General features: G+C 38.2%; 1 protein-coding gene across 8 annotated transcripts in view; it reads right to left on the minus strand.

Annotated features, from left to right (window-relative positions):
- The window catches only part of pnpla7a (patatin-like phospholipase domain containing 7a), a 58,035-nt gene extending 34,884 nt beyond the window's left edge, over positions 1-23,151 (minus strand). For 6 of the 8 annotated variants that reach the window (XM_057818873.1, XM_057818870.1, XM_057818878.1 and 3 more), the window contains exons 1-19: positions 23,034-23,151; positions 22,554-22,608; positions 21,208-21,291; positions 21,045-21,132; positions 20,851-20,933; positions 20,675-20,781; positions 20,458-20,598; positions 20,024-20,183; positions 18,573-18,653; positions 15,101-15,229; positions 14,917-14,997; positions 8,423-8,552; positions 8,269-8,343; positions 8,114-8,187; positions 7,868-8,023; positions 5,073-5,150; positions 1,404-1,609; positions 1,190-1,321; positions 938-1,061 (exon numbers count right to left, since the gene is read on the minus strand). In XM_057818873.1, coding sequence (XP_057674856.1) covers positions 938-1,061; positions 1,190-1,321; positions 1,404-1,609; positions 5,073-5,150; positions 7,868-8,023; positions 8,114-8,187; positions 8,269-8,343; positions 8,423-8,552; positions 14,917-14,997; positions 15,101-15,229; positions 18,573-18,653; positions 20,024-20,183; positions 20,458-20,598; positions 20,675-20,781; positions 20,851-20,933; positions 21,045-21,132; positions 21,208-21,291; positions 22,554-22,607 — 1,983 coding nt within the window. In that variant the 5' untranslated portion in view covers position 22,608; positions 23,034-23,151. The remainder of the gene's footprint in view (positions 1-937; positions 1,062-1,189; positions 1,322-1,403; positions 1,610-5,072; positions 5,151-7,867; positions 8,024-8,113; positions 8,188-8,268; positions 8,344-8,422; positions 8,553-14,916; positions 14,998-15,100; positions 15,230-18,572; positions 18,654-20,023; positions 20,184-20,457; positions 20,599-20,674; positions 20,782-20,850; positions 20,934-21,044; positions 21,133-21,207; positions 21,292-22,553; positions 22,609-23,033) is intronic. The other 2 variants (XM_057818871.1, XM_057818875.1) reach the window with 1 other exon arrangement.
- Between the last annotated feature and the right edge of the window lie 1,176 nt (positions 23,152-24,327).

Raw genomic sequence — 24,327 nt, forward strand, 5'->3', positions numbered from 1 at the left:
GAAAATTGGGTCACACGGGGTAATGTTGCTTAGAGTGCTGCTCTTAGAGTTTTTCTAACTTTCGTGAGAATAGGCTGATTTTGTGTGGACAAGTTAGTTGTAGATATCAGGGTAGCAGATGTCAGGCAGAGAGGGCGAAGACAGCGGGTCGAAAAATATCGATTTAGGCATCAAATATGGATCTGGCGAATGGATAGACTGAAGCTTTTCCACATAACGCCTTTTATGCAACACATCCAATGAGTTTACAGCGTCTGAAAGCACCGGGGCTTCCATGAATTGCTCTATAAACTGAACGACTAATTGAAACCATTGAGAATAGGGCTAAACAGAGACGGACAATATGGCGGCCGGATACAGCGACACGTCATTCTGTGATGTTGGTGAGTAGGGTCTATATTTTGATCTTGTTGCAGTATCATTTTTGGCCAGCAAGTCTACATTGTGCGTTTTCCATGCTTGGTGCTAAAATGGGTACAGGGGCGCTTCAGGGGACATTCAAATTAAAGGTGGGACCAGAGCCCCTGTGGCCCCACCCCTAAAACCGCCACTGCCAGCCTAAAAGTTAAGGTTGATTAATAAGCCTGCCAAGTTAAAAAAGCAATTGAAATGTTTTTCTTTTTGTTTTTGGGATAAGGCAAAAACCACATACGTAAACATAACGGAGGGGTGGGGGAAAGCCCAAAATTGTATAGTAATCTATGGTGATAATCCAAATAAGAGTGGGAAAAAAATGTTTTTCCACCCTTTTTGCCAAGATTGTGCCAAATCAACAATAAAGTGACGAGAAAGGATAACAATGACAAGACTCTTGTATATCATCAATGCAGAATATTCATGACAATTTGAAGACAATTTAAGCCTACCACTATTTAAGATTTTTGTTTTCAGCCATTTGTTCATACCACTCCTGCTTGCTGCCCATCTTGGTCCTTACCACTCCAATCAGGTCACCGCGTCCATACTCTCCTATCAACTCCTTCTTCCCATCCTCCTTCAAAATTACAGAGCGCAGTCGTCCACTGAGCACGATGAAAGTGCTGTCGGATTTCTCTCCCTGCCTGGATAATATACCTCCATTAAAGGCAATTGAACATAACAAGCTCAAGAGCCTAGATCAGTGTTTATCTCTTTGGAAAGGGGCGCCAACATGGCAGGGCTATAATAAGTATAACTTTTCTGAAAGTACCTGTAGACAGCCCTGCCGGCTTCCACGGCCATCCAATCGAGTGCAAAGTCAATCTGTCTGACGAAAGAAGACATCCTCCTCACCACCGCGTGTGCGACGTTAAGTACTACTTTTGGCTCCACTCGCATTATCCTAAATAGAAAAAATAAAAATTATGTCGGCGCACAGAACAGAAATACTGTATACAAATATAACTTAATTCAGGAGGACTAACTCATAGAAATGGGTTTTGGAAATAGAGAGGAAACTGCAGTCTCGCTGAGCACGGACAGTAAATATGAGGGGCTCTCCGGTCAGGACTGCAAGCTGCCCAACAAGCTCTCCAGGATGCGTCACAAAAAGACGGGTGTCTTCCTCGCGGTCAATCATTCTTTGGTAAACATGAAGAAGGCCCGAAATCACAAACTGAATGCTGACATCCTATAAAGAAAAAGGGCAGATGAGTGACTTTTAACTTATTTGCTGCTAGGGATGTCCCGATCGCATATTTTTGCACTACCGGATTTTGAGAATCTGCCGATACAGAGTCCGGATCCAATATCGAAAAAAAGTCTTTTTTTTTTATTTTTTTTTAACAAAAGCTCCAAACATGCTACAGCACTGTACTGTTTACAGCACTTCATCTTCTGTTTTTTTCTGGGAGTGTTGCAGAGTATAAAACAAATATTTTTATTTCGTTTGGCAATGACATTGAATTTCTTGATTATTTTGTTACTTCTTAGCCCTTAAAAAGTGAGTTATCTTGAACACCAACATACAAACAGAGAAATAAACAGAGAAACGGAACCGAAAACATAGCCACCGCTTCTGTAGGTTTCACAAACTGGCTCAGGGGTTCAGTGAAACGCAGAGCCCTTATTTGTATGCTGACTAAATCTAGGCAAAATGGCGTTTTAGACCACGTTTTGGACTGGTTTGCAGGCTTTATTCCATTTCTTTCAACTGCCATCCCTCTATCTAATGGGAGGTGAGATCGGTTTGCTCAGTGGAAGGTTGACTGACACTTGATATGAGGAAGTATAACGGACCTACAGATAGCGTGACCTGTGTAGATAATTAAAAAAAAAAAAACATTTGCGTAATTTTACGCTAGGGCTGAATGATATTGGAAGACACACATTGCGACATTTTGGGGGTTTGCGATATATTGCGGTATACAGTTTATTGCAATAATAAAACTAGAAGAATTTTCAACAGATGACTTGAATATCTTAGTTTGGGAAGACTTTGGTTGACTCACCATTTTATTGTATTAGTGTATTGCATTCAGTATTTTATGAGATGAGTTTCCCCTCTCGTTTTTGCGTCTTAGTTTTATTTTCTTTAAACAATTAATCAAATTCAAAAAAATCATTGTCAAAATGTCATCTTTGTTTCTGTATTTTTTTTTTTTATATAGTTGCGTTATAGATTTAAGGTGCATCAATTTACGTTTATTTATTTATGTATTTGTTAATCATTTAAGAAATTTTTAAAAATTGCAAAACCGCAATATATGATTGTATTCCTATAATACCATTTAATCCAGGCTAAAAGGGATTATCTGTGGATGATTAAGATTGCTGTATATAAAGGAATACAGGAAGCTACAGTGCCTTGCAAAAGTATTCGGCCCCCTTGAATCCTGCAACCTTTCGCCACATTTCAGGCTTCAAACATAAAGATATGAAATGTAATTTTTTTGTCAAGAATCAACAACAGGTGGGACACAATTGTGAAGTGGAACAACATTTATTGGATAATTTAAACTTTTTTAACAAATGAAAAACTGAAAAGTGGGGCGTGCAATATTATTCGGCCCCTTTACTTTCAGTGCAGCAAACTCACTCCAGAAGTTCAGTGAGGATCTCTGAATGATCCAATGTTGTCCTAAGTGACCGATGATGATAAATAGAATCCAAATGTGTGTAATCAAGTCTCCGTATAAATGCACCTGCTCTGTGATAGTCTCAGGGTTCTGTTTAAAGTGCAGAGAGCATTATGAAAACCAAGGAACACACCAGGCAGGTCCGAGATACTGTTGTGGAGAAGTTTAAAGCCGGATTTGGATACAAAAAGATTTCCCAAGCTTTAAACATCTCAACGAGCACTGTGCAAGCCATCATATTGAAATGGAAGGAGCATCAGACCACTACAAATCTACCAAGACCCGGCCGTCCTTCCAAACTTTCTTCTCAAACAAGGAGAAAACTGATCAGAGATGCAGCCAAGAGGCCCATGATCACTCTGGATGAACTGCAGAGATCTACAGCTGAGGTGGGAGAGTCTGTCCATAGGACAACAATCAGTCGTACACTGCACAAATCTGGCCTTTATGGAACAGTGGCAAGAAGAAAGCCATTTCTCAGAGATATCCATAAAAAGTCTCGTTTAAAGTTTGCCACAAGCCACCTGGGAGACACACCAAACATGTGGAAGAAGGTGCTCTGGTCAGATGAAACCAAAATTGAACTTTTTGGCCACAATGCAAAACGATATGTTTGGCGTAAAAGCAACACAGCTCATCTCCCTGAACACACCATCCCTACTCTCAAACATGGTGGTGGCAGCATCATGGTTTGGGCCTGCTTTTCTTCAGCAGGGACAGGGAAGATGGGTAAAATTGACGGGAAGATGGATGCAGCCAAATACAGGAACATTCTGGAAGAAAACCTGTCGGTATCTGCACAAGACCTGAGACTGGGACGGAGATTTATCTTCCAACAGGACAATGATCCAAAACATAAAGCCAAATCTACAATGGAATGGTTAAAAAATAAACGTATCCAGGTGTTAGAATGGCCAAGTCAAAGTCCAGACCTGAATCCAATCGAGAATCTGTGGAAAGAGCTGAAGACTGCTGTTCACAAACACTCTCCATCCAACCTCACTGAGCTCGAGCTGTTTTGCAAGGAAGAATGGGCAAGAATGTCAGTCTCTCGATGTGCAAAACTGATAGAAACATACCCCAAGCGACTTGCAGCTGTAATTGGAGCAAAAGGTGGCGCTACAAAGTATTAACGCAAGGGGGCCGAATAATATTGCAAGCCCCACTTTTCAGTTTTTTATTTGTTAAAAAAGTTTAATTTATCCAATAAATTTTGTTCCACTTCACGATTGTGTCCCACTTGCTGTTGATTCTTGACAAAAAATTAAAATTTTATATCTTTATGTTTGAAGCCTGAAATGTGGCGAAAGGTTGCAAGGTTCAAGGGGGCCGAATACTTTTGCAAGGCACTGTATGTCTCAGCACACATGCTGCTTTTATGAAGCAAACCAATAGTTTACTTGCTCAAAAAAAAAAAATAATAATAATAATCGCACATCCTGCGACAGGACTACCGCGCATCTTACGATGGCGGTGTTTTAAGCATATTTCACGCCATGAAGATAGTTATGTGATGCAAGGATGTGACAATATAATGAAATGACTTTCATTTTATGTTCCATGTGAACGTCAACAGCAAAAGGCAAAAATATTTGTAGTAAATTTGAAATCTGGAAGAAATTTGAACATGATTTTACTTAGATGTTAGCTTTCTAGGTTTTGAATTAAAAAAAAAAAAAAAAAAGCTTTATTGTGAAATTCTGAAAGGTTTGGTGAATGCACCTGAAAAACTTGTGGGGTTCGGTACCTTTAGCAAGGTTAAGAACCACTGCTCTAAAGGTTTTTTTCTTTCTTAGATCTCTTTCCGGTCATTGACAACAGCAGATAACCAATTTATTTAAACTTGGAGGAGTTGCTACGAATGCTCAGGTTTTAATGGCAATGCAAATGATCGCTGCGAGCCCTCCAAGTCAAAAGGGATTGGATGTCTAGCGCCTCAATGGTAGCCAGGGTTAAGAAGAACAATTACATGTATTATCGATATAGGAAAAATGTAAGAGTTTTAATTAGATTAACCTGATCTCCCTGACGAGCCACCACAGAACCAGCTTTTACTTGGTGCAGGGTCACTCTTCCCTCAAGTAGGCTTGGATCCTGAAAACAATATACAGAAAATACCTTAAATCACGTTCATAGCAATAAATAGATATAATTTAAAACTGCTGGAAAAATCATTAGCAGTTCTGTGGCAGAATAAATCTCAAGGAAAATAAAATCCATTCTTCCATTCATTTTTTGTACCACTTGTCCTGTTCAGTTTCACAGCAAACTGCAGCCTATTGAGTTGACTTCAAAGAAAAGGTTGAGTACACTCTAAACTGGTTGCAAGTCAATTGCAGTGCACACATAGACAACCAGTATTGTAGCTGAATAACTTCAATGAATGGAACTTCAAGAACTAGTTCACATTTTGAGCGAACATGAATTTAACATAGCATATTTTGGCTTTGTTAACATTTTTAAACAAGTTCATCGTTGTATCAACGAGTACATTTTGGACATCAGTCGATTTTCAAATCAAAAGTACCAGTTTTCGTTAGACTCCAAGGTAAAATTTACCTGAACACACTGTAAATGAGCCTTAAATTACAGGAGGCTAAATGCCATCTAGTCTAGGGTGACCATATTTTGATTTCTAAAAAAGAGGACACTCAGCCCGGCCTCAAGATACTTGAATTTTACTCAAAGTTCACTCAAAGATGCCTGTATCACTTTAATATATTTAAAGTGTGCCCCCTCACTCTGGAAAAAAAAAAAATAATAATGACTTTAAAAAAAAGAATATATATATATATATATATATATATATATATATATATATATATATATATATACACGTATATACGTATACATATATGTATATGTATATATATATGCAGACCCACGAAAATGTAGTCCAGTCAAAAAACATACACATTTTGGTAAATACATATATAAGTAAAAACTCCTCTGTGCTTATGTGTTTTTTAGACGCTTCCAAGGCTTTTGACCGTGTCAACCATGGAAAGTTGTTTAAGAAATTAAGCCAAGCGGGTGTTTCTAGCGATATTTTAAGAATTCTGTAATATCGGTATGCACACCAAACAATGCAAGTGAAATGGGATGACTGTGTGTCTGCGCCTTTCCACGTAACCAATGGGGTTAGACAAGGGAGCGTTTTATCTCCAATTTTATTTAATTTTTATATGAATGATTTGTCAAAGCAGTTAAGTAGATGTAAAACTGGCTGCATGACTGGTGGGTTGGTGGTGAACCATCTTATGTATGCTGACGACTCTGTGCTTTTTAGTCCAAGTTCAGCTGGTCTCCAGCAGCTGCTCACTGTGTGTGCCAGGTACGGGGAGCTACACGATATAAAATATAATGATGCTAAGAGTGTCGTCATGATCGTAAGATCAAATGGGGATAAACATATGGTCTTCCCTGACTTTAAGTTGGCTGGTCAAGAATTAAAGTCCTGCAGTCAGGTGAAATATCTCGGCCATATGATCACCGACACGCTGACAGACAATGAGGACATATTTCGCCAGTGCCGTTCGTTATATGTCCAAGCTAATATCCTTTCCCGTAAATTTGGTCACTGCTCGGATGAGGTCAAGGTGGCCCTTTTTAAGGCTTATTGTACACCACTCTACACTGCGCATCTGTGGTCTAATTATAACAAAGGACATTTTCAGAGACTACAAGTGGCATATAATGATTCACTAAGAATTTTGTTAAAAAGGCCCAGATGGACCAGTGCTTCAGCAATGTTTGTAGCAGCTCGGGTGAATACCCTCCAGTCTGTTTTAAGGATATACATGTTTAAGTTTATCAGTCGTCTGAATGGTTCAGAAAATGTGATTGTGTTGGGCCTGACCAACATTTTGTACAGCTTTACACGCTACTTGTCTCGGTTTTGGAAGCACTGGTATACGTGCCTTTTAAATGTGGGTCGTTAGGAGACCCAGTGCTGTGTTATTGTTTTACCATTTCTTTATTTTATTTTGTCTTTTAATCTATTGTTGTGTTGTGTTGTTGGACCTTGAGTCTGTTAATAAAAATCTATCTATCTATCTATGTGCCAACTAAACATTTTATAATTACTATAGCAACAATTGTCCTTTACAAATTGTTATTCCCATTCAATTGATATTCCCATTCAATGTTCTAGATTGCACACAATGACTGAAAAAAAACTGACAAACTATTCAACCAGCATGTTTCCAAAAGTAGCAGTTCAAAACCACGTTTCCCATAATGCCTAGCGCGGTTTAGCTTACTGATAGCTAGCTGAGGCAAAAATCAAACTTTGCTATGAAAGTTTACAATCATCAGCAGCGCGCCGATGCGACACCAAACGGGATTTTACAGTCAAAGCTCAGACAGAAGTCAACAGTTGCCATTATATACGTAATTAAAAAAAAAAAAAAACCGGCATTGTGGCCAAATCGTCAACCCAGCAGATGGCGGTAATGCCTCATGATAGGTGTAAACTGCCAACAAAAACCAGAAGAACTACTACTTCCCTCCATTCTAGTAGGAGCCATGTCAACTGCTGCCACCCAGCGGCCGGAGGGATTCTCTTCAAATTGGTCCCGTGAAAAATCATAAAAAACGGACATTTTTATGATTTCATAACACCCGCCCGGAACACGAGGACACTACGTGAAAGTAGGACTTGTCCGGGCAAAAGAGGACGTTTGGTCACCCTAATCTAGTCTCTAAAGAGGTTGATTTATTGAAGGAATAGTAGCTATCAGCGGGTAGCAACCTGACAAAGAAAATAAACGCTTTTGGATGAAAAGGTAGAGGTCGACTCTTTCTCCCACCTGCAACTGGATAATTTCAAGCAGGTCTTTCTTAGCAGCCTGGAAGATAGTTCCACTCTTGCTGAGGTGGATGGCGTCAGACTGCCCTCCGCTGTCCGTGTAGTGAAACACCTCAGAGGGCGTATGCTGCATGGTCACACTCTTCTTGAGACTAGACTGCATGTATCAATGTTACGTAGGTGAATAACAGCAGCAAAAGTAAGATACAGTGTGTTGATTTTTAATATGATAGAACTGGTATTTTACCTTCTGAGTAGCAGGACTGGGCGGAGTCTCATCTATGTTGACCCGAGCCCGTTCGCATGCCATGGTCATATCGCCTGCAAAATATAACCAGGCGCGTGATTAGTATGCATAATCAGTGTGTGAGTTATACCCTAAAGTTTATGACAGTGATGAACCTGCGCTGTCGGGGAGTATCGAGATGGATTTCTGCTTCCTGTGGCTGTTTGAAGGACTATCCTTTACACCATCTGCTTCATATAGAGTGAGATAGTGCTGGATCAGCTTCAATACTGGCGAAAAACATTTAATTAATTTGTGTGTATGAGAGACCCGTCTCTGGAGGGCTCTCTTCAGTCCCCACAGTAAACTCATCCTGAAAGTGCAAACGGCGAATTGTTTTGCCCGTTATTGCCTCACTCGCCACGCTGTTGACGTTGGACAAAGGCACTGCATGACTCTCCTGTCAAATGAAAAAAAAAAAAAAAAAATTGTGAACAGCACTTCAATTAAAAAAATGAAAACAATAACTGTCTAGTGACATCATTGTCTGGAAAGGGTAATAATACTAGCACTGCAACGATTGATCGATTAACTCGAGTAGAAAAAAACAGTCGAATTAAACTGTATTGCTTCGCGTATTCATTCAATTGAAGTGACATTGTAATGGTTTATTTTTTTAAGTGTCTGCATTTAGTTTTATTGATTAGGGTGGATACAATGCCCTATGATCTGCCTCATTTCACATGGCTGAATCCAACTGATCCCTGTTCAGACCAACGTGAGTTTTTGTTTGAGCTAATGTGTTTTATGCATTCATAATTTACTTTATATGGATATTTAGCCGTTTTTTTTTGGGGGGGGGGGGGGGGGAATATGTGTCTGATCCATTTGTTAAGAGATTTGTAAAAAAAAAAAAAAAAAAAAAAAAGTTTGAATTTTATAGCATATAAGCTAGTGGACTTTTGCTATGTAAGTTAGCCAACTGTTCTTTTGCTGTTCATAGATCCACATTAAACAAACAAAAACAAAAACAAAAATAATACCGTTTGAGGCTCCGCTCAGGTATTTTAATTTTTCATGTTCCTTATCCGTTTAATCGATTATTCGAACTAACTAGTTCATCGATTAATCGACTGCTAAAATAATCGATAGCTGCAGCCCTAAATAATACTATAATTTTTTCAATCAAAAGACACACCTGACTATAACCCGCACCCACCATATTTCACAAGAAAACTGAATTTGTTCATATACTACAAGCCGCAAATGACCATATTGCAGTATAGTATATTTTACATCACAATGCATGCCGCTAATTAGCTTGTAATAAATACATGAATAAAGCCGCACTGGAGTATGAGTGACGGGGCTCAAAAAGGGAAGAAAGCAGTGGTTTATAGTCTTAAAATTATGGTAGTACAAATTAGTAGTTACAGTAACATATGCAGTAGAGCCGGGCGGTTTACCGAAAATTTACTGTTACCAAGACGGTTCACCATAACCGACGTAATTTTGAACATGTCGGTAAATTCGTTTTTATAATGAAATGAAAACATATACATATATAACGTATATACATAACACATTTCAGCTTGTGTTGACTATGTGTTGTTCGGCTATTCTCATTCCCCTTTAAGAAAGTACAGCCAGTGTGCTTACAGTGGTATGAAAAAGTATCCATAACTTTGGGAATTTCTCACATTTCTGCAAAAAATCACCATCAAATGTGGTCTGATCTTTGTTAAAAGTCACACAGATGAAAATACAGTGTCTGCTTTAACTAAAACCACCCAAACATTAATAGGTTTTCAGAATTTAATGAGGATAGTATGCAAATAATGACAGAAGGGGGGAAAATGAGTAAGTTAACCATCACATTTCATATTTTGTGCCCCCCCCCCAGCTGCAATAACTTCAACCAGATGCTTTCTGTAGCTGCAGATCAGGGAATTCAGGACTAATCTTGGCCCACTCTTCTCTACAAATCTGCTGTAGTTCAGGCAAATTCCTGGGATGTCTGGCATGATTTCTTTAGGTCATGCCATAGCATCTCAATGGGGTTCAAGTCTGGATTTTGACTTGGCCACTCCAGAACGTGTATTTTGTTCTTTTGAAACCATTCCGAAGTTGATTTACTTCTGTCTTTTGGATCATTGTCTTGTTGCGGCATCCATCCTCTTTTTAGCTTCAATTGTCCGACAGACGGCCTCAGGTTTTCCAGCAAAACATCCTGATAAACCTTTGAATTCATTCTTCAATTAATGATTACAAGTTGTCCAGGCCCTGAGTTAGCGAAACAGCCCCAAATCATGATGCTCCCTCCGCCATGCTTCACGGTGGGGATGAGGTGTTGATGTTGGTGAGCTGTTCAATTTTTCCTCCACACGACATTATGTGTTACTTCCAAACAATTCACTTTTGGTAAATATTTTGCCAAAACTTCTATGGACTGCCCAAGTGCCTTTTTGCGAAAATTACACGAGCAACAATGTTGTTTTTAGACAGCAGTGGCTTCCTCCTTAAAGTCCTCGCATGAACACCATTCTTGACCATAGTTTTACATATAGTCGATATGTGCTTAGAGATACTGAACTGTGCCAGAGATTTCTGTTAAGTCTTTAGCAGACACTCTAGGGTTCTTTTTTACCTCTTTGACTATTTTGCGCTGAATTCTTGGCGTCATCTTTGGTGGACTGCCACTCCTTGGGAGAGAAGAAACAGTGCCAAACTCTCTCCATTTGTGAACAACTTCTCTGGCTGTTGATTGATGAATCCAGACTTTTAGAGATGGTTTTGTATCCTTCCCCACCTTTATACAAATCAACAATCCTTGATCGCAGGTCTTCAGACAGCTTTTTAGACCGAGCCATGAATCACATCAGACAATGCTTCTCATCAAGGCATTTCTTAGTAGGTGTGTGTTTTGCAGTTCTAAGCCACTCGTCAGTGATTGGGCACACACTTGACTTAAAATGTTTGGTAAAAAATGGTTTCAATTGCTCTTTGTCTCCTTAGGAAGATGTTTCACTCACTTATTCCCCCCCTTTCTGTCATTGTTTGTATGCTATCCTCATTAAACTATGAAAACCTATAAATGTTTGGGTGGTTTTTGCTAAAGCAGACGCTGCATTTTCATCTGTGTGATTTTGAAAAAGATCAAATACACATTTGATGGTGATTTTATGCAGAAATGTGAGAAATTCCAAAATGTACAGATAATTTTTCATACCACTGTAAGTGTGAAATGACGTGACTATCACGAAATCAAACAAACAGAAGGCCGTTGCTACCAACGGGTACGCTAACGCTACAAGTGAACATGATGAGTCAGATAATGGTGAAACAGCGAACGGTAGCCAGGCCACGGGCATTTCGAGTATAGCATTAGTTGATGCTCATAGTGTGGTGTTGGTGCCAAGACAGAACTTGACATCGGTTGTCTGGAAAAAGTTTGGACTCGAGAAGGACAATGAACCATGGAGCCATACATTAGTTTGACTGTACATTTCATATACAACATGTGGGAGCTGTGCAGCTGCTGAGGGAGTTGCTGGATACAACCTATTTCTCGGATGACCACACGGGTGAAATGATCGCTCTCACCCTGAAACAAACGCTCTCTGCGTGGGACGTGAAGTCGCCATCACCACCTGTGACAGCGGCTCTAACCTTGTCGAAGCAGCTGAACTTAATGAGTGGACTGGGCAAGGACTGTATCATGTAATCATTATGTAGCGATATTTAGTATCTCTGTGTATGTGTGACTTCTCTGATAGTTTATATGATGGTATAATATATTATTTACAATCTGCTCAGCATTCAGCATAAAGTATAATCCAGTGTAGCCTATAATATGAGAGTTGAATGGCCACAGCTATTTTACTGTATGTACTTGCGTTAGTCTGTGTCATTACTGCCATCATAAAATCTTAAATATTTCAATGGCATAAGAGTTACAGCAGTACAGTTTAATGTGTGCGAAAGTGTATTTCAGAAAATGTTCTGTAAAAAACATGAAACCTTGAACACAGGCATTATGCACATTGGCCATATTTACAAGGTTGTACATTGTGTGAGTCATACAAGCCGATCTAAATATTTATACTTGAATGCTTATTGTTTACAAGATATTTTATATACTTAATGTTTACACTGAATGTACAATTGTTAAATATGTTAAATTGAAAGCTGGTTAAAAATAAATTAGGGCTGTCAAACGATTAAAATTTTTAATCGAGTTAATTACAGCTTAAAAATTAATTAATCGTAATTAATCGCAATTAATCGCAATTCAAACCATCTATAAAATATGCCACATTTTTCTGTAAATTATTGTAGGAATGGAAAGATAAGACAAGATGGATATATACATTCAACATACGGTACATAAGGACTGTATTTGTTTATTATAACAATAAATCAACAAGATGGCATTAACATTATTAACATTCTGTTAAAGTGATCCATGGATAAAATGTTATATTAAAACGCCTCTTAATGTTTTCGTTTTAATAAAATTTGTAAAATTTTCAATCAAAAAATAAACTAGTAGCCCTATTCTGTCCTCAATGTGTGTGAGTACACAAATTGACAGATAGCGAACATAAGTTCCAAAAAGAAATCAGACGGTGTGGCAAAGTTGCATGGGCTTTACTGAAGTCATCTCTTTTTGACAGGAGCACGTTTCTTGTATTTTTGTAAAACTGAAAATAACAAGGCAATGTGTCAATAACTTGCATAAATCACAAAATAACATAAAATGTACACACACGTGTCCATTTGAGCAGTAGCACTAGCCAATTAGCTCACAAGCATCTAACAATGTAACTGCATTTCACCATATATGTGAACAAATTCAAATACACATCATCAATAACTATCTAATGCTCATGAATATAAACAACGGAGGAATATGACTCAGCGATGCATGTATTAGACACAAACAGTGTGATGGGGCTATGAGAACTGCCACTGAATACTGGATGCGGACGTTAGCTGGTCTGAATAGCACTGTCTATTAGTGTGAGTTCACGTCGACATATAATCACGTCAGAAAAGCGCGCCAAAACCCAAATAATCCGCTGCACTGAATCGCCAGCAGAGGGCGACATTACGCCACAAAACATATGCAAGTCACACCCAAGCGCCAGCAGAGGGCGGAAAAACTCCATAAAACACAATTAACAAGTTGGCCTTTCACTGTACTGACATTTAAATCTGTCTGAGCGGGTATAGTGCGTTAATTGCGTCAAATATTTTAACGGGATTAATTTAAAAAATTAATTAACGCCCGTTAACGCGATAATTTTGACAGCCCTAAAATAAATAAATAAATAAAATCAACAAGAAACTTCATTTGTATTTCATGCACTGATTTAGATTTTCAATTTATATAACAGTCCGCTAGGGCGAATTAATCGAGGTAAATCTGCTCAATTTACCGTGATAAGTACAAAAGGACATATCGCCTAGCCCTAATATGCAGGTATTTATAGGTTTTCATGCAGGTATTAACTGCATATTAGGGCTAGGCGATATGAAAATATTAGGGCTATCAAAATTAATCACGTTAACGAGCGGTAATTAATTTTTTTAATTAATCCCGTTAAAATATTTGACGCAATTAACAAACAAACGCCCCGCTCAAACAGATTAAAATGTCAGCACAGTGAAAGGTGTACTTGTGTTTTTCGGAGTTTTGTTGCCCTCTGCTAGCGCTTGGGTGCGACTGATTTTATAGGCTTCAGCACCCATCAGCATTGTGTAAGTAATTATTGACATCAACAATGGCGGGCTATTAATTTATTTTTTGATTAAAAATTTTACAAATGCTATTAAAATGGAAACATGAAGAGGGGTTTTAATTTCTATAACTTGTACTAACATTTTTGTATTATCTTTTAAGGACTACAAGTCTTTCTATCCATGGATCGCTTTAACAGAATGTTAATAATGGTAATGCCATCTTGTTGATTTATTGTTATAATAAAGAAATACAGTACTTATGTACCGTATGTTGAATGTATATATCCATCTTGTGTCTTATCTTTCCATTCCAACAATAATTTACAGAAAAATATGGCATATTTTATAGATAGTTTGAATTGTGATTGTGATTAATTACGATTAATTAATTTTTAAGCTGTAATTAACTCGATTAAAAATTTTAATCGTTTGACACCCCTAGAAAATATATATTTTATTTTATTTATTTTTTTTTTCTGCTATAACCCACGGAGTTTAGATGTTCTACCCTAATGAGGGTAATTGCTATAATCGCTGTTCAACAAAAAATGTGAATTGTTTAAAACCTATTAAATGAGATGGCCTGTGAGTAGGGTTTACGTACATTAGCATGATCATAATTTGATTTGATACATTTGTCAATTAATCTGCCATATTTATTAATAGTAGATTAGTGTAACCTGTGCTTGTGAACAAATTTTAGACTTCAGCTGAGGTATTATTTATATTTGCAAGCACAACCAATACAATATATTTTCAATTCTTTAGCAATTGGCCACCAAAGGCCCTTTGAGTGTTCTCTTGTGAAAGGTATTTCTGGTCATAAAGTTTCTTCTGAAGAGGTTATTATGGTTTATCCGTTTTGACCCGTGTGAAGGACAGTGTTATGATGCTGTGCTTAATGTTGTGTGAAATTAGCTTGCACGTGCAGGACTCAGGGTTTATGTCGCTTTGCGTAAACGTGCAAGGATGGTTTCCTTCCAAGCAGCTGCTAATGTCAGTGTCTCTGCATGAAAGAGCAAATAGACACACAAGCCAACACACACATATATATGCAAAGGAATAATCATCCTTCCTACCGGATTGAAGAGCTCGGTTGTAAGGCCTAGGTAGTTATGTAATGCCAAGAAGGTGACTCTTTGGAGACGCACCATTATGATCTTAAATTTAAAAAGTCAGACAAATATAAAAAAAAGAATAAATTAAACATATTATATCTCAAATATTCCACGTATTTAGACCAAAAACATGATATTGCTTTACCTGAATGACACGCACAAGTGTCTCAGGGTATTTTTTGAACACAGACTCAAAGGCGGATGCAGGTAAACGTAAGATGGTAGAGCGGGTGGCTGCACGTGCCGATACTGTCTTATAAGGAGCTGGAAAACCCTAAAAAATAAGGAGAAATTTGGACAAATGTTATTTTTCAGAGAGGTTAAATATTACATACATTAGTAGTACATTAGTACATTACATTAGTACATTAGTTATTCATTCAGTAAGTACTTAGTTCCAATGTGCAATGCCAGTACATCTGATTAAAAACTGACCACCATATATACTCGTATATGCGTCGCTCCGGCAGACAGGTTGCTCCCCTAGTTTGCGCATATAAAAGTAGGTATTTTCAGTTGAAACTCATATAGGTCGTGCCACAATACGGGAGATTTTTGGGAACATTTTTGGACAAATTTTTGAAACCAATATGACTGACACAAATAAAACTTGGTACATTTTATCATTTATTGATTGTATTTTATTCAGTAAAAACGTACTACATAGTAACAACTAAAAACACCAACAATGCCAATGTGGTAAATACAGTGGAATGGAAAAAGTATCTGAACCTTTTGGAATTTCTCACATCTCTGCATAAAATCACCATCAAATTTGATCTGATCTTTGTCAAAATCACACAGATGAAAAAACAGTCTACTTTAACTAAAACCACCCAAACATTTATATGTTTTCATATTTTAATGAGGTAGTATGCAAACAATGACAGAATGGGGGAAAATAAGTAAGTGAACCATCACATTTAATATTTTGTGCCACCCCCCTTTGGAAGCAAAAAGTTCAACCAGATGCTTCGTGTAGTAGCAGATCAGTCTGGCACATCGATCAGGATTAACCTCGACCCATTCTTCTCTACAAAACTCCTGTATTTCAGTCAGATTCCTGGTATGTCTGGCATCCTCCATGCTTCACGGTGGGGATGAGGTGCTGATGTTGGTGAGCTGTTCCATTTTTCCTCCACACATGACATTGTGTGTTACTCCCAAACAATTCAACTTTGGTTTCATCAGTCCACAAAATATTTTGCCAAAACTTCTGTGGAGTGTGCAAGTGCCTTTTTGCAAACATTAAACGAGCAACACTTTTTTTTTTAGACAGCAGTGTCTTCCTCCGAGTTCCTTGGAGTCATCTATGAACACCATTCTTGGCCATAGTTTTACGTATAGTTGATGTGTGCACAGAGATCTTGGACTGCCAGTGATTTCTGTAAGTCTTTAGCAGATACTAGGGTTCTTTTTTACCACTCTGAGTATTCTGCGCTGAACTCTTAGCGTCAACTTTAGTGGACAGCCAATCCTTTGGACAGAAGCAACAGTGCCAAGCTGTCTCCATTTGTAGACAACTTCTTTGACTGTCAATTGATGAACATCAAGACAATTCTTACCGGGTGTGTGTTTTTTAGTGGGCAGGGCAGCTTTAAAGCATTCATCAGTGATTGTCAGGTGTGTGCCCATTGATTGGTAAAAATTGGTTTCAATTTTCTCTGAGTCTCCTTAGGCAGAGGGTACACTTACTTATATCTCCCTCTTTCGTCATTGTTTGCATGCTATCCTCATTAAAATATGAAAACCTATAAATGTTTGGGTTTTAGTTGAAGCAGACACTGTTTTTACATCTGTGTGATTTTGACAAAGATCAGATTACATTTGATGGTGATTTTATGCAAAATTCCAAAAGGTTCAGATACTTTTTCATACCACTGTATATTAAGTTTCTAGTTTACGTTTCTCAACTGTCTTAATTGTCTTACAGTAACTCTTCCTCATCATTTTGGATGGAAGCCAGCAAGGTCCTCTTCATCACTGTCACACAACATTTTTTAAGTGTTCCTAGAGCACTTCTTTGAGGACGCTTTGCGACATTGTTTGTTGTGAAAGTCAAGATGGCTGCAAGACGAACAGTTGCAGCTTCAGCGGTGATGTTGGCCAAACTTTGTTCATAAGTACCGTATTGGCCCGAATATAAGACGGTGTTTTTTGCATTGAAATAATATTGAAAAAGACGGGGACGTTTTATATTCGCGATCTCGACATTATACCCATTGACGACGCTAGATGACCCCAGATATCATTGAAGCGATGTTCTGTTATGACAGATCTCAGCTACTCTCCCCATTCACGACGCTAGATGGCACCAGATATCATTGTAGCGATGTTCTGTCATGACAGATCTCAGCTACTAGTTTAACCAGTTTGCATTATTTTATTACAATGTTTTTCCTTATTCAGATTTGTTTCAAGACTACAGTTAGACTTCACTTTGATGGTTAATGCAGTTATTGCAATTTTGCTGTTTTATCACAATAGATCTGTTTATTTACATTTCAAAAACCAGAAGCCAATTATTTACGAATGTGATTGTACTTTAGTTTACATATTTAAATGTTCAGAAATTAAGATTTTAATGAGGCAAAATACCATGCTTTTTCTCTCAAATATATTGTTATAATCATTTGTTTCAGATGTACTGTAATTATTTTCTGTATAAAAATTAATTTGGTGTTCAAAAAGTTTTTTCAAACTTGAGTCTTAAAAAAGAGGGGGTCGTCTTGTAATCAGGGCCGTCTTATATTCGGGCCAATAAGATACTGTGTGTCTAATAAGGTACAGTGCATATTTTTGTTGCTGTATGAGATGTTGTATTTTTTATACTATACATTTTTAGATTATTTTTTGTGTAACTTGTCTGTATAGTTAGCGTACATAGCTAATGCTAAGGTGCATGTTTTTTCAGTTTTACGACGGTCTAAATTGGGCAAAGGTCAAAGTGAGGACAACATATTGGGCTAATAGGTTGCACCCGTATTTTGGGGCGAGAATTTTGGTTAAAAATTTTAGACCAGTACACGAGTATATACGATATTAGCAAAATCTTAAAGGGAAATATGAGTACACAATGTTCTGGAAATCTATAGCTATGGCAGCTATAATTAAAATAAATATGTTCCACAAAAATTAAGCTGACAACACAAGTTACACCTATTGGACAAGTAATTTACCCATGATTAGTCATCTTCATCAAACGTACCTACAGTATTTTTTCGCACTATAAGGCGCATCGGAGTATAAGGCGCATCTTCAATAATTGGCCTATTTTAAAAATGTTGGGGTTGTGTTATACATCCACTAGATGGAGCTGTGCTAAAGGGAATGATTACCAATTATTGGTCCATATATGAGGCAAATCAGATAATAAGGTGCACTTTTTGAGCAAATTTAAGGCTTAGGCTCGCCTTATGGTGCGGAAAATACAGTAGTTTACTTCTCTAAAGTAGGGTAATATGTAAAGGCATTGGGAAAAGTGAAGGCAATTAGGACATTTCATTTGCATGGATGGTGAGAAAGTGTGAAGAAAATGCATCAATGAACTCCTTGACTGGGAGGAGAGAGCAGAAGCTGACAGATCAGAGAAGTGACTGTGTAATGAAGTCCCTCACTGTGATGATGTCCAGAATACTGAGTAAGCTGTGTACGCTATCGCCTGGAAGAACATCCTTCACCACTACTTCTGTACCATCCTACAAAGCAGAAAAACAACATCAGGTGTACTGTCCATGGCAAAACTAAAATATCTATTCACATTGCGGGTGTAACGGTACACAAAAATCTCGGTTCGGTACATACCTCGGTTTTGAGGTGATGATTCGGTTCATTTTCGGTACAGTAAGAAAACAAAATGCAAAATATACTGTAAATGTGCTAGTTGTTTATTACACACCTTTCAATATTAGGAACGTTAGCCTATACAAAGCTAGAATTCTGCTCAAAAAGTAGCGGGTATTTAAAGATAATCCAACAACAATTTGCCTTTCAGACCCCGCATATTGGTCAGCTTTCTTTCTGAAAGAAAAGAAAAAAAGTCCTGTGCTAAAGAGAAAACCAATCCCACTGACAAAGATTTTAACATGTATTTTACAAATGAAATGCCTCAATGAATCTTTTCTTATGAATGGTTTTCAAAAGCTTTATTGGTGGATTTTCTCAAGTTAATCTTATTAATTTCTGTGTGGCGCTTTAATTGTGTAAGCAGGATCTGTGTATTATTCTTATTATTTAATTACAGGTGTTTTAGCTCATTTCAATTTATTTTATTTAAATGGGCTATTATTTATTATGTGTATATATTTTACAAATGTGATGTAGTATTCATTTATATTGTATATTTTATGTTGTTTAACTTTAGTTCCTATGTGAATATTAGTTCCTGCTTGTTTTGTTGTGGTAGGAGGGCTTTGTATTGAACACGGGGCCATGTTGGTTATTATTATAGTAGAGAAGACAGCTGTAAATCAACAAAGACAAGTCAACTGTGCCCCGATCTACCACTCAAGAGATCTGATGGACTCAAAAAGTAGGTTACGATTGCATATAAGTTTGACAATCGACCGGATCCACCGTATTTTTACACGAGTGACTTCCACCCAGATCCTGGCTACCGGTAGTAGTATTGACGCATGAGGGCCGCGTCTCACGTCAAATAATAAACTCTGCCATTCTTTACGCGTGTGTCACGATGAGCCGCTTCTGGGACGCATCTAACACACGGCCGCACTGTGACTGGTGTGCATTGGCGTATTGACTCCGCGTTTCACTGCGTTCTCGCGGCAGCCACGTTGTCGCGCCGTTGACTTTTCTGGGTTATACTGTCCTACCGTGTTGGTCCTCATAATAGTAGAGAAGACGGAGTAAATATAATCTACACAAAGAAACTGTAACCCGATCGACTCACAGCCTCGAAAAGTAGGGTTACGTTACATCAGAAACTCGTTCGGTACGCCTCCGTTCCGAACCGAGCACCACGTACCGTAACGGTTCAATACAAATACATGTACCGTTACACCCTTAATTCACATTTTGTGCTTTAGTTTTTTTTTTTAAGGGTACCCACACTCTCAAAAATGCAGAGCTCAAGTCGCCCATCCTGGACTACGTAAATGCTGTCATCATCATCTCCAGGCTTGAAAAGACCTTCACCCTCCTGCAGCTCAACAAATACCATGTGGCGACACAACTCGAGGAAGAGGGGTTTATCAAAGTGTCCCAGGACTCTAAAGGAAGTACAGTTCAGCATAAATTGCAACGTCTATATCTGAATAGCCTTAAAGTTGTACAGACACACAGGAACAAGCTGTTAACATTATCCTAAATGGAGTTGGAAGAAGATGAATGGAGACATTTATGAACACACTGTGTTCTGCTTGTAACCTTGGAACTTTGCATGTATGCCCAATTTTACACAGAGTACGCCCCACACAAGAGCTTTGCTGCTCTTCTTGTTACGTGGGGGGGGGGGGGGGGGGGATGTGTAACTATCAAACCAACCTGACATTCTTCAGCATATAGAGCACCTCAGAGGGCAGATTTGAGCTCTGCACGTCAAACTCAGTCAGGTCAGCCTCTAGCAGTGAGGGCGGCGGTTCTTTAGGCTGTAGTGTAGGCGGATCTTTACGGATGCGAAGGATTCTGTTTAAGATAAAATGGTCACTTGCTTAACACTTTCACACAGAAGGATTATCACTTCCTTTCCTGTGGATCATACTTGCGAGCAATGCTAAGAACTTTGGTTCTCTTGCGCACACGCTGTGGTTGCTTTGACACGGAGTTAGATGATGAAGAAGGAGGAGGAATTGAGGACAAAGTCTGGACCTTAAAAAAGGAAAATCAACTTTAGAAACCAAGTCTAAATGCAAGAGTTGTAGGACGAAGGAGACAGACCTTGCGCATGATTTTTCGGCCGTAGAAGAGCACTTTATCTCGTTTTCTGAAGCGATAATGAGGTACACCAGGCTGCTGTTCACCTTGACAGAAAATCCAAAGACCAAAATCGTGAACAAGTTCTCCGTGAGATACTTTAAACAATATTGACATTGAGACTTAAGAAAAGTCATTATAAACATGCCGAGACTTACGGGCATGCTTGTACCTCCTGTACAAGAAAAGCACCACAATTCCAATCATTGTGACTGCAACGGCGGCACCTATCAGTACACCTGTGAGCTGAAAGATAAGGCGGAAATCTCTGAAATGACCATGAAAGTAATAAATCCCAATCCTACGCAACATTATACATACCATTGTGGTCTGCATCCTTTCCTCTACAAACTGTTGTACTCGTGACGTCACTGCCGTGATGTCATTTTTGCCGTGTACCAGCATCTACACACGAGTTTACACAATCTTTGTGAAACAACACGTTTACCATTGTGAAAACGGATTAATCATCATTGCATATCCTGTTGTTCATAGTGCTTTCTGTGACCTTTGTATGGCCTCAAAATTTGAAATGCCAATAATCAGTTGCATAACATGATAGATGTAACAGCCAATCAACTGCCCTCCCAACACAATGCAGAGCAATCTGGAGTATATAAAAATGCATAGGAGAAAATTAAACCACGAAAGTAAATTGCGTGGTACCTCAAGTCATAGAGGTGTGCAATCAGTTTGACTTCCATAACTTTTTTGCGTGTCAAAATTGTTGAGTTCCCTGGTTGCGGTTTTAGACTTCCAGGAAATATATGCAGTGCCACACCATGATTCTATTAGTTATTTTCCAAGTGGTGAGCGAGCAACGATTTTAACATACCAAGTAACGATGTCAAGCTTTCGTTGTTGTTTTCTAAAGATTTATTTCAATCACAACTCTGCGACTGCTTGTAAAAGCCGAGCGTGCCCTCACTCTCCCGCATGATGCGTTCAAATGCGTTTATGTAAAAAAAAAAAAAGTTAGCACAAAGCCGACTCGGACAAGCTGGCAACAGAATATATACTGTATATTAGACACACACAAACTGTGTGGCTCTCGTGGAATCATATTTTAAACTATGTTGGGGGTTTTGCCTCTCTTGGTCAAAAAGGTTCCTGACCCCTGCAAGAATTTATCAAACAGTCTTACATAAACAATTACAATAATCAAGCTGTACCATACCTTAAGTCATTTTTTCAGATTTTTCAGTTAACAAAAATAACCATTTTTTTGTATCTTTAATTTTCACGAACAATTTTAATAGTTTTGTATTTGTTATTTTAAGAGGGTCACAAGATACAGTAAGTAATTTAAGTCCTGACTTCTCAATGTTTCGATTTACATTGCCAACCTTTTAAACAATATAAAATTCCTTTTAAAATACGTGGTTTTGCAAATACTGTATCCACAAAAACACTTCAATCAATGAACCTCCTACCACAAAATAAATAAAATCAAAATACAGCCAGGTTGTATTTTTTTTTTTTTTTTTTTTAAATCTAGCCAGGATGTGTCTGGGTCAAAGGCAGAGACAAAAAATAGAGAAATGAGAAAGGGAAATGATCCCTGTAAGAAAAGCTTTTCTAGCATCTATTCTGAATACATGACGAATCACTATAAATGCTGATGCTGCACATCACAAATACACCCTTAAATCATTTGCAAAACTTACTGAACTGGCCCATCCGCAGATGTCTCCATCGTCACCTCCAGTGTGGCAACTCATCCTGCATCATAACGATACCTCAGTCACGTTTTTTGCTTCAAATGTCCATCCCAGTATTCTTAATTTGGTTTACAAGAGCAATTTTCTCTGACGAGGAGCATCAAATTTAGGGTGGCTGGTTAGGGTTACTTCTACGAAAATTATATTGAACATTAAAGTGCAACACAATGCCAATCATTAATGTTTTTAACCCGTATTTGCTATACTCAAGTACAATGTCGCACAACAAATAATACGCTGACTGTTCTTGGCATATGTTGAAACGACGGCTCTCCATCACGGACGCAATGGAACGTTAGCACAATAACATTAGCGAGCTAGCGAATAGCTGAGGATCATCTCATCCCGGAAGATGAGCGAACACAAAATAATATCAGATAATGGTTTGTGTGTGTCTGTCTGTCTGTGAGCGTAAAAACAACAAACCTGCTTCAAGATCGCTCCCAGGTAGTGTGTCAAGTTTACGGCATTTTAAACAAGAACGACGGAGCAAAATTAGCTCGTAGCTAAAAAAGTTTTCGTCTCTCTGTCACTTGCTTAGCCCCGCCCGTATTACTGCATCCACCAATGGGAAAGCAGATTTATTGTTTCCATGGAACCAGCGATTGAGTCATCCAATCAGAGAACGATTGTCACTTCCGTGTGTTCCTCTTCAATCTGCCGAAATTTTGTCAAGAACTATCACCTCACACATCACATCACAATTTTACATGTCGTCTTCCAAAGGTGGAATGACAGCAACTGTATATTCCCGTTTTCGTCTTATTTTTGTAAAGGTTACTTTGCTGTAGCCTACAAACAACAACTGAATGCTAAATATTTTATTTCATGAGGAGGATGGTCAAACAATAAGTGCAGCCATTGAATGTTTTTTAATTTATTTATTTATGTATTTATTCATTGATTTATTTATTTCCAATAATGAGTGCTGTGTTATAAAAAAAAAATATATTTTTTTTTTTAAATCAAGTGCAAGAAAACACTTCACGGAGCCTTTAAGCTTCATAATTTAGTGATGGTAAACTAAAGCATCATGAAGCTATGAGGCTTTCCATCCAACTGGTTCGCTCTTGGGCCGAAACATCACGAGGCTTCATTTGTTCTATTGCGCCTTCATGTGGAAAATACATGCCATGACAGAGAGAGTGATTAAAATGATACTATGGTTTTGATGGGGTCAAAAGGGCAGGGAGTTGCGATGTGAATGAATGTGCGTGTGTTACTTGAAAGAATGATTGCGTTATTTTAGACATTGACATATAAACAAGGAACAAGACACACCTTTCATTCGTTTTTATTGAGGAAAACTAGCATTTCCAAAGTTTTTGGCTTTAAACTGTTTCTTTTTTTTGGATAGACGATTTTTAAAAGCAGGAGAAATCCTTTCACAATGGATGGATGAGGCCGGGGTACAATGCCTCAACATAGATGAAGTGTTGTCTTGGTACCCAAGTTCTTTAGAACAAAGTTTACACTTCACCTTTTAAAATATTGGCAAGTAGAAGACATTAAAACGAGGGATACACTGTGTTGTCACAATAATTTACAATATATATATTCACACTGGTTATTATAATTTATACCTTTTTAGGAGAGATCTGCTCAAAATGATCCCAGACAGAGGATGTTCTCTTCTTTTTCGTTGTGGACGGTGCGTCCATTGCAAAACGAATCTGATTGAATTGAGATTTGAAGATGCGAGTTGGGTGTGTCAGTGTCA

This window comes from Corythoichthys intestinalis, chromosome 17 (genome assembly GCF_030265065.1).
Source record: "Corythoichthys intestinalis isolate RoL2023-P3 chromosome 17, ASM3026506v1, whole genome shotgun sequence".
Lineage (NCBI taxonomy): Eukaryota > Metazoa > Chordata > Actinopteri > Syngnathiformes > Syngnathidae > Corythoichthys > Corythoichthys intestinalis.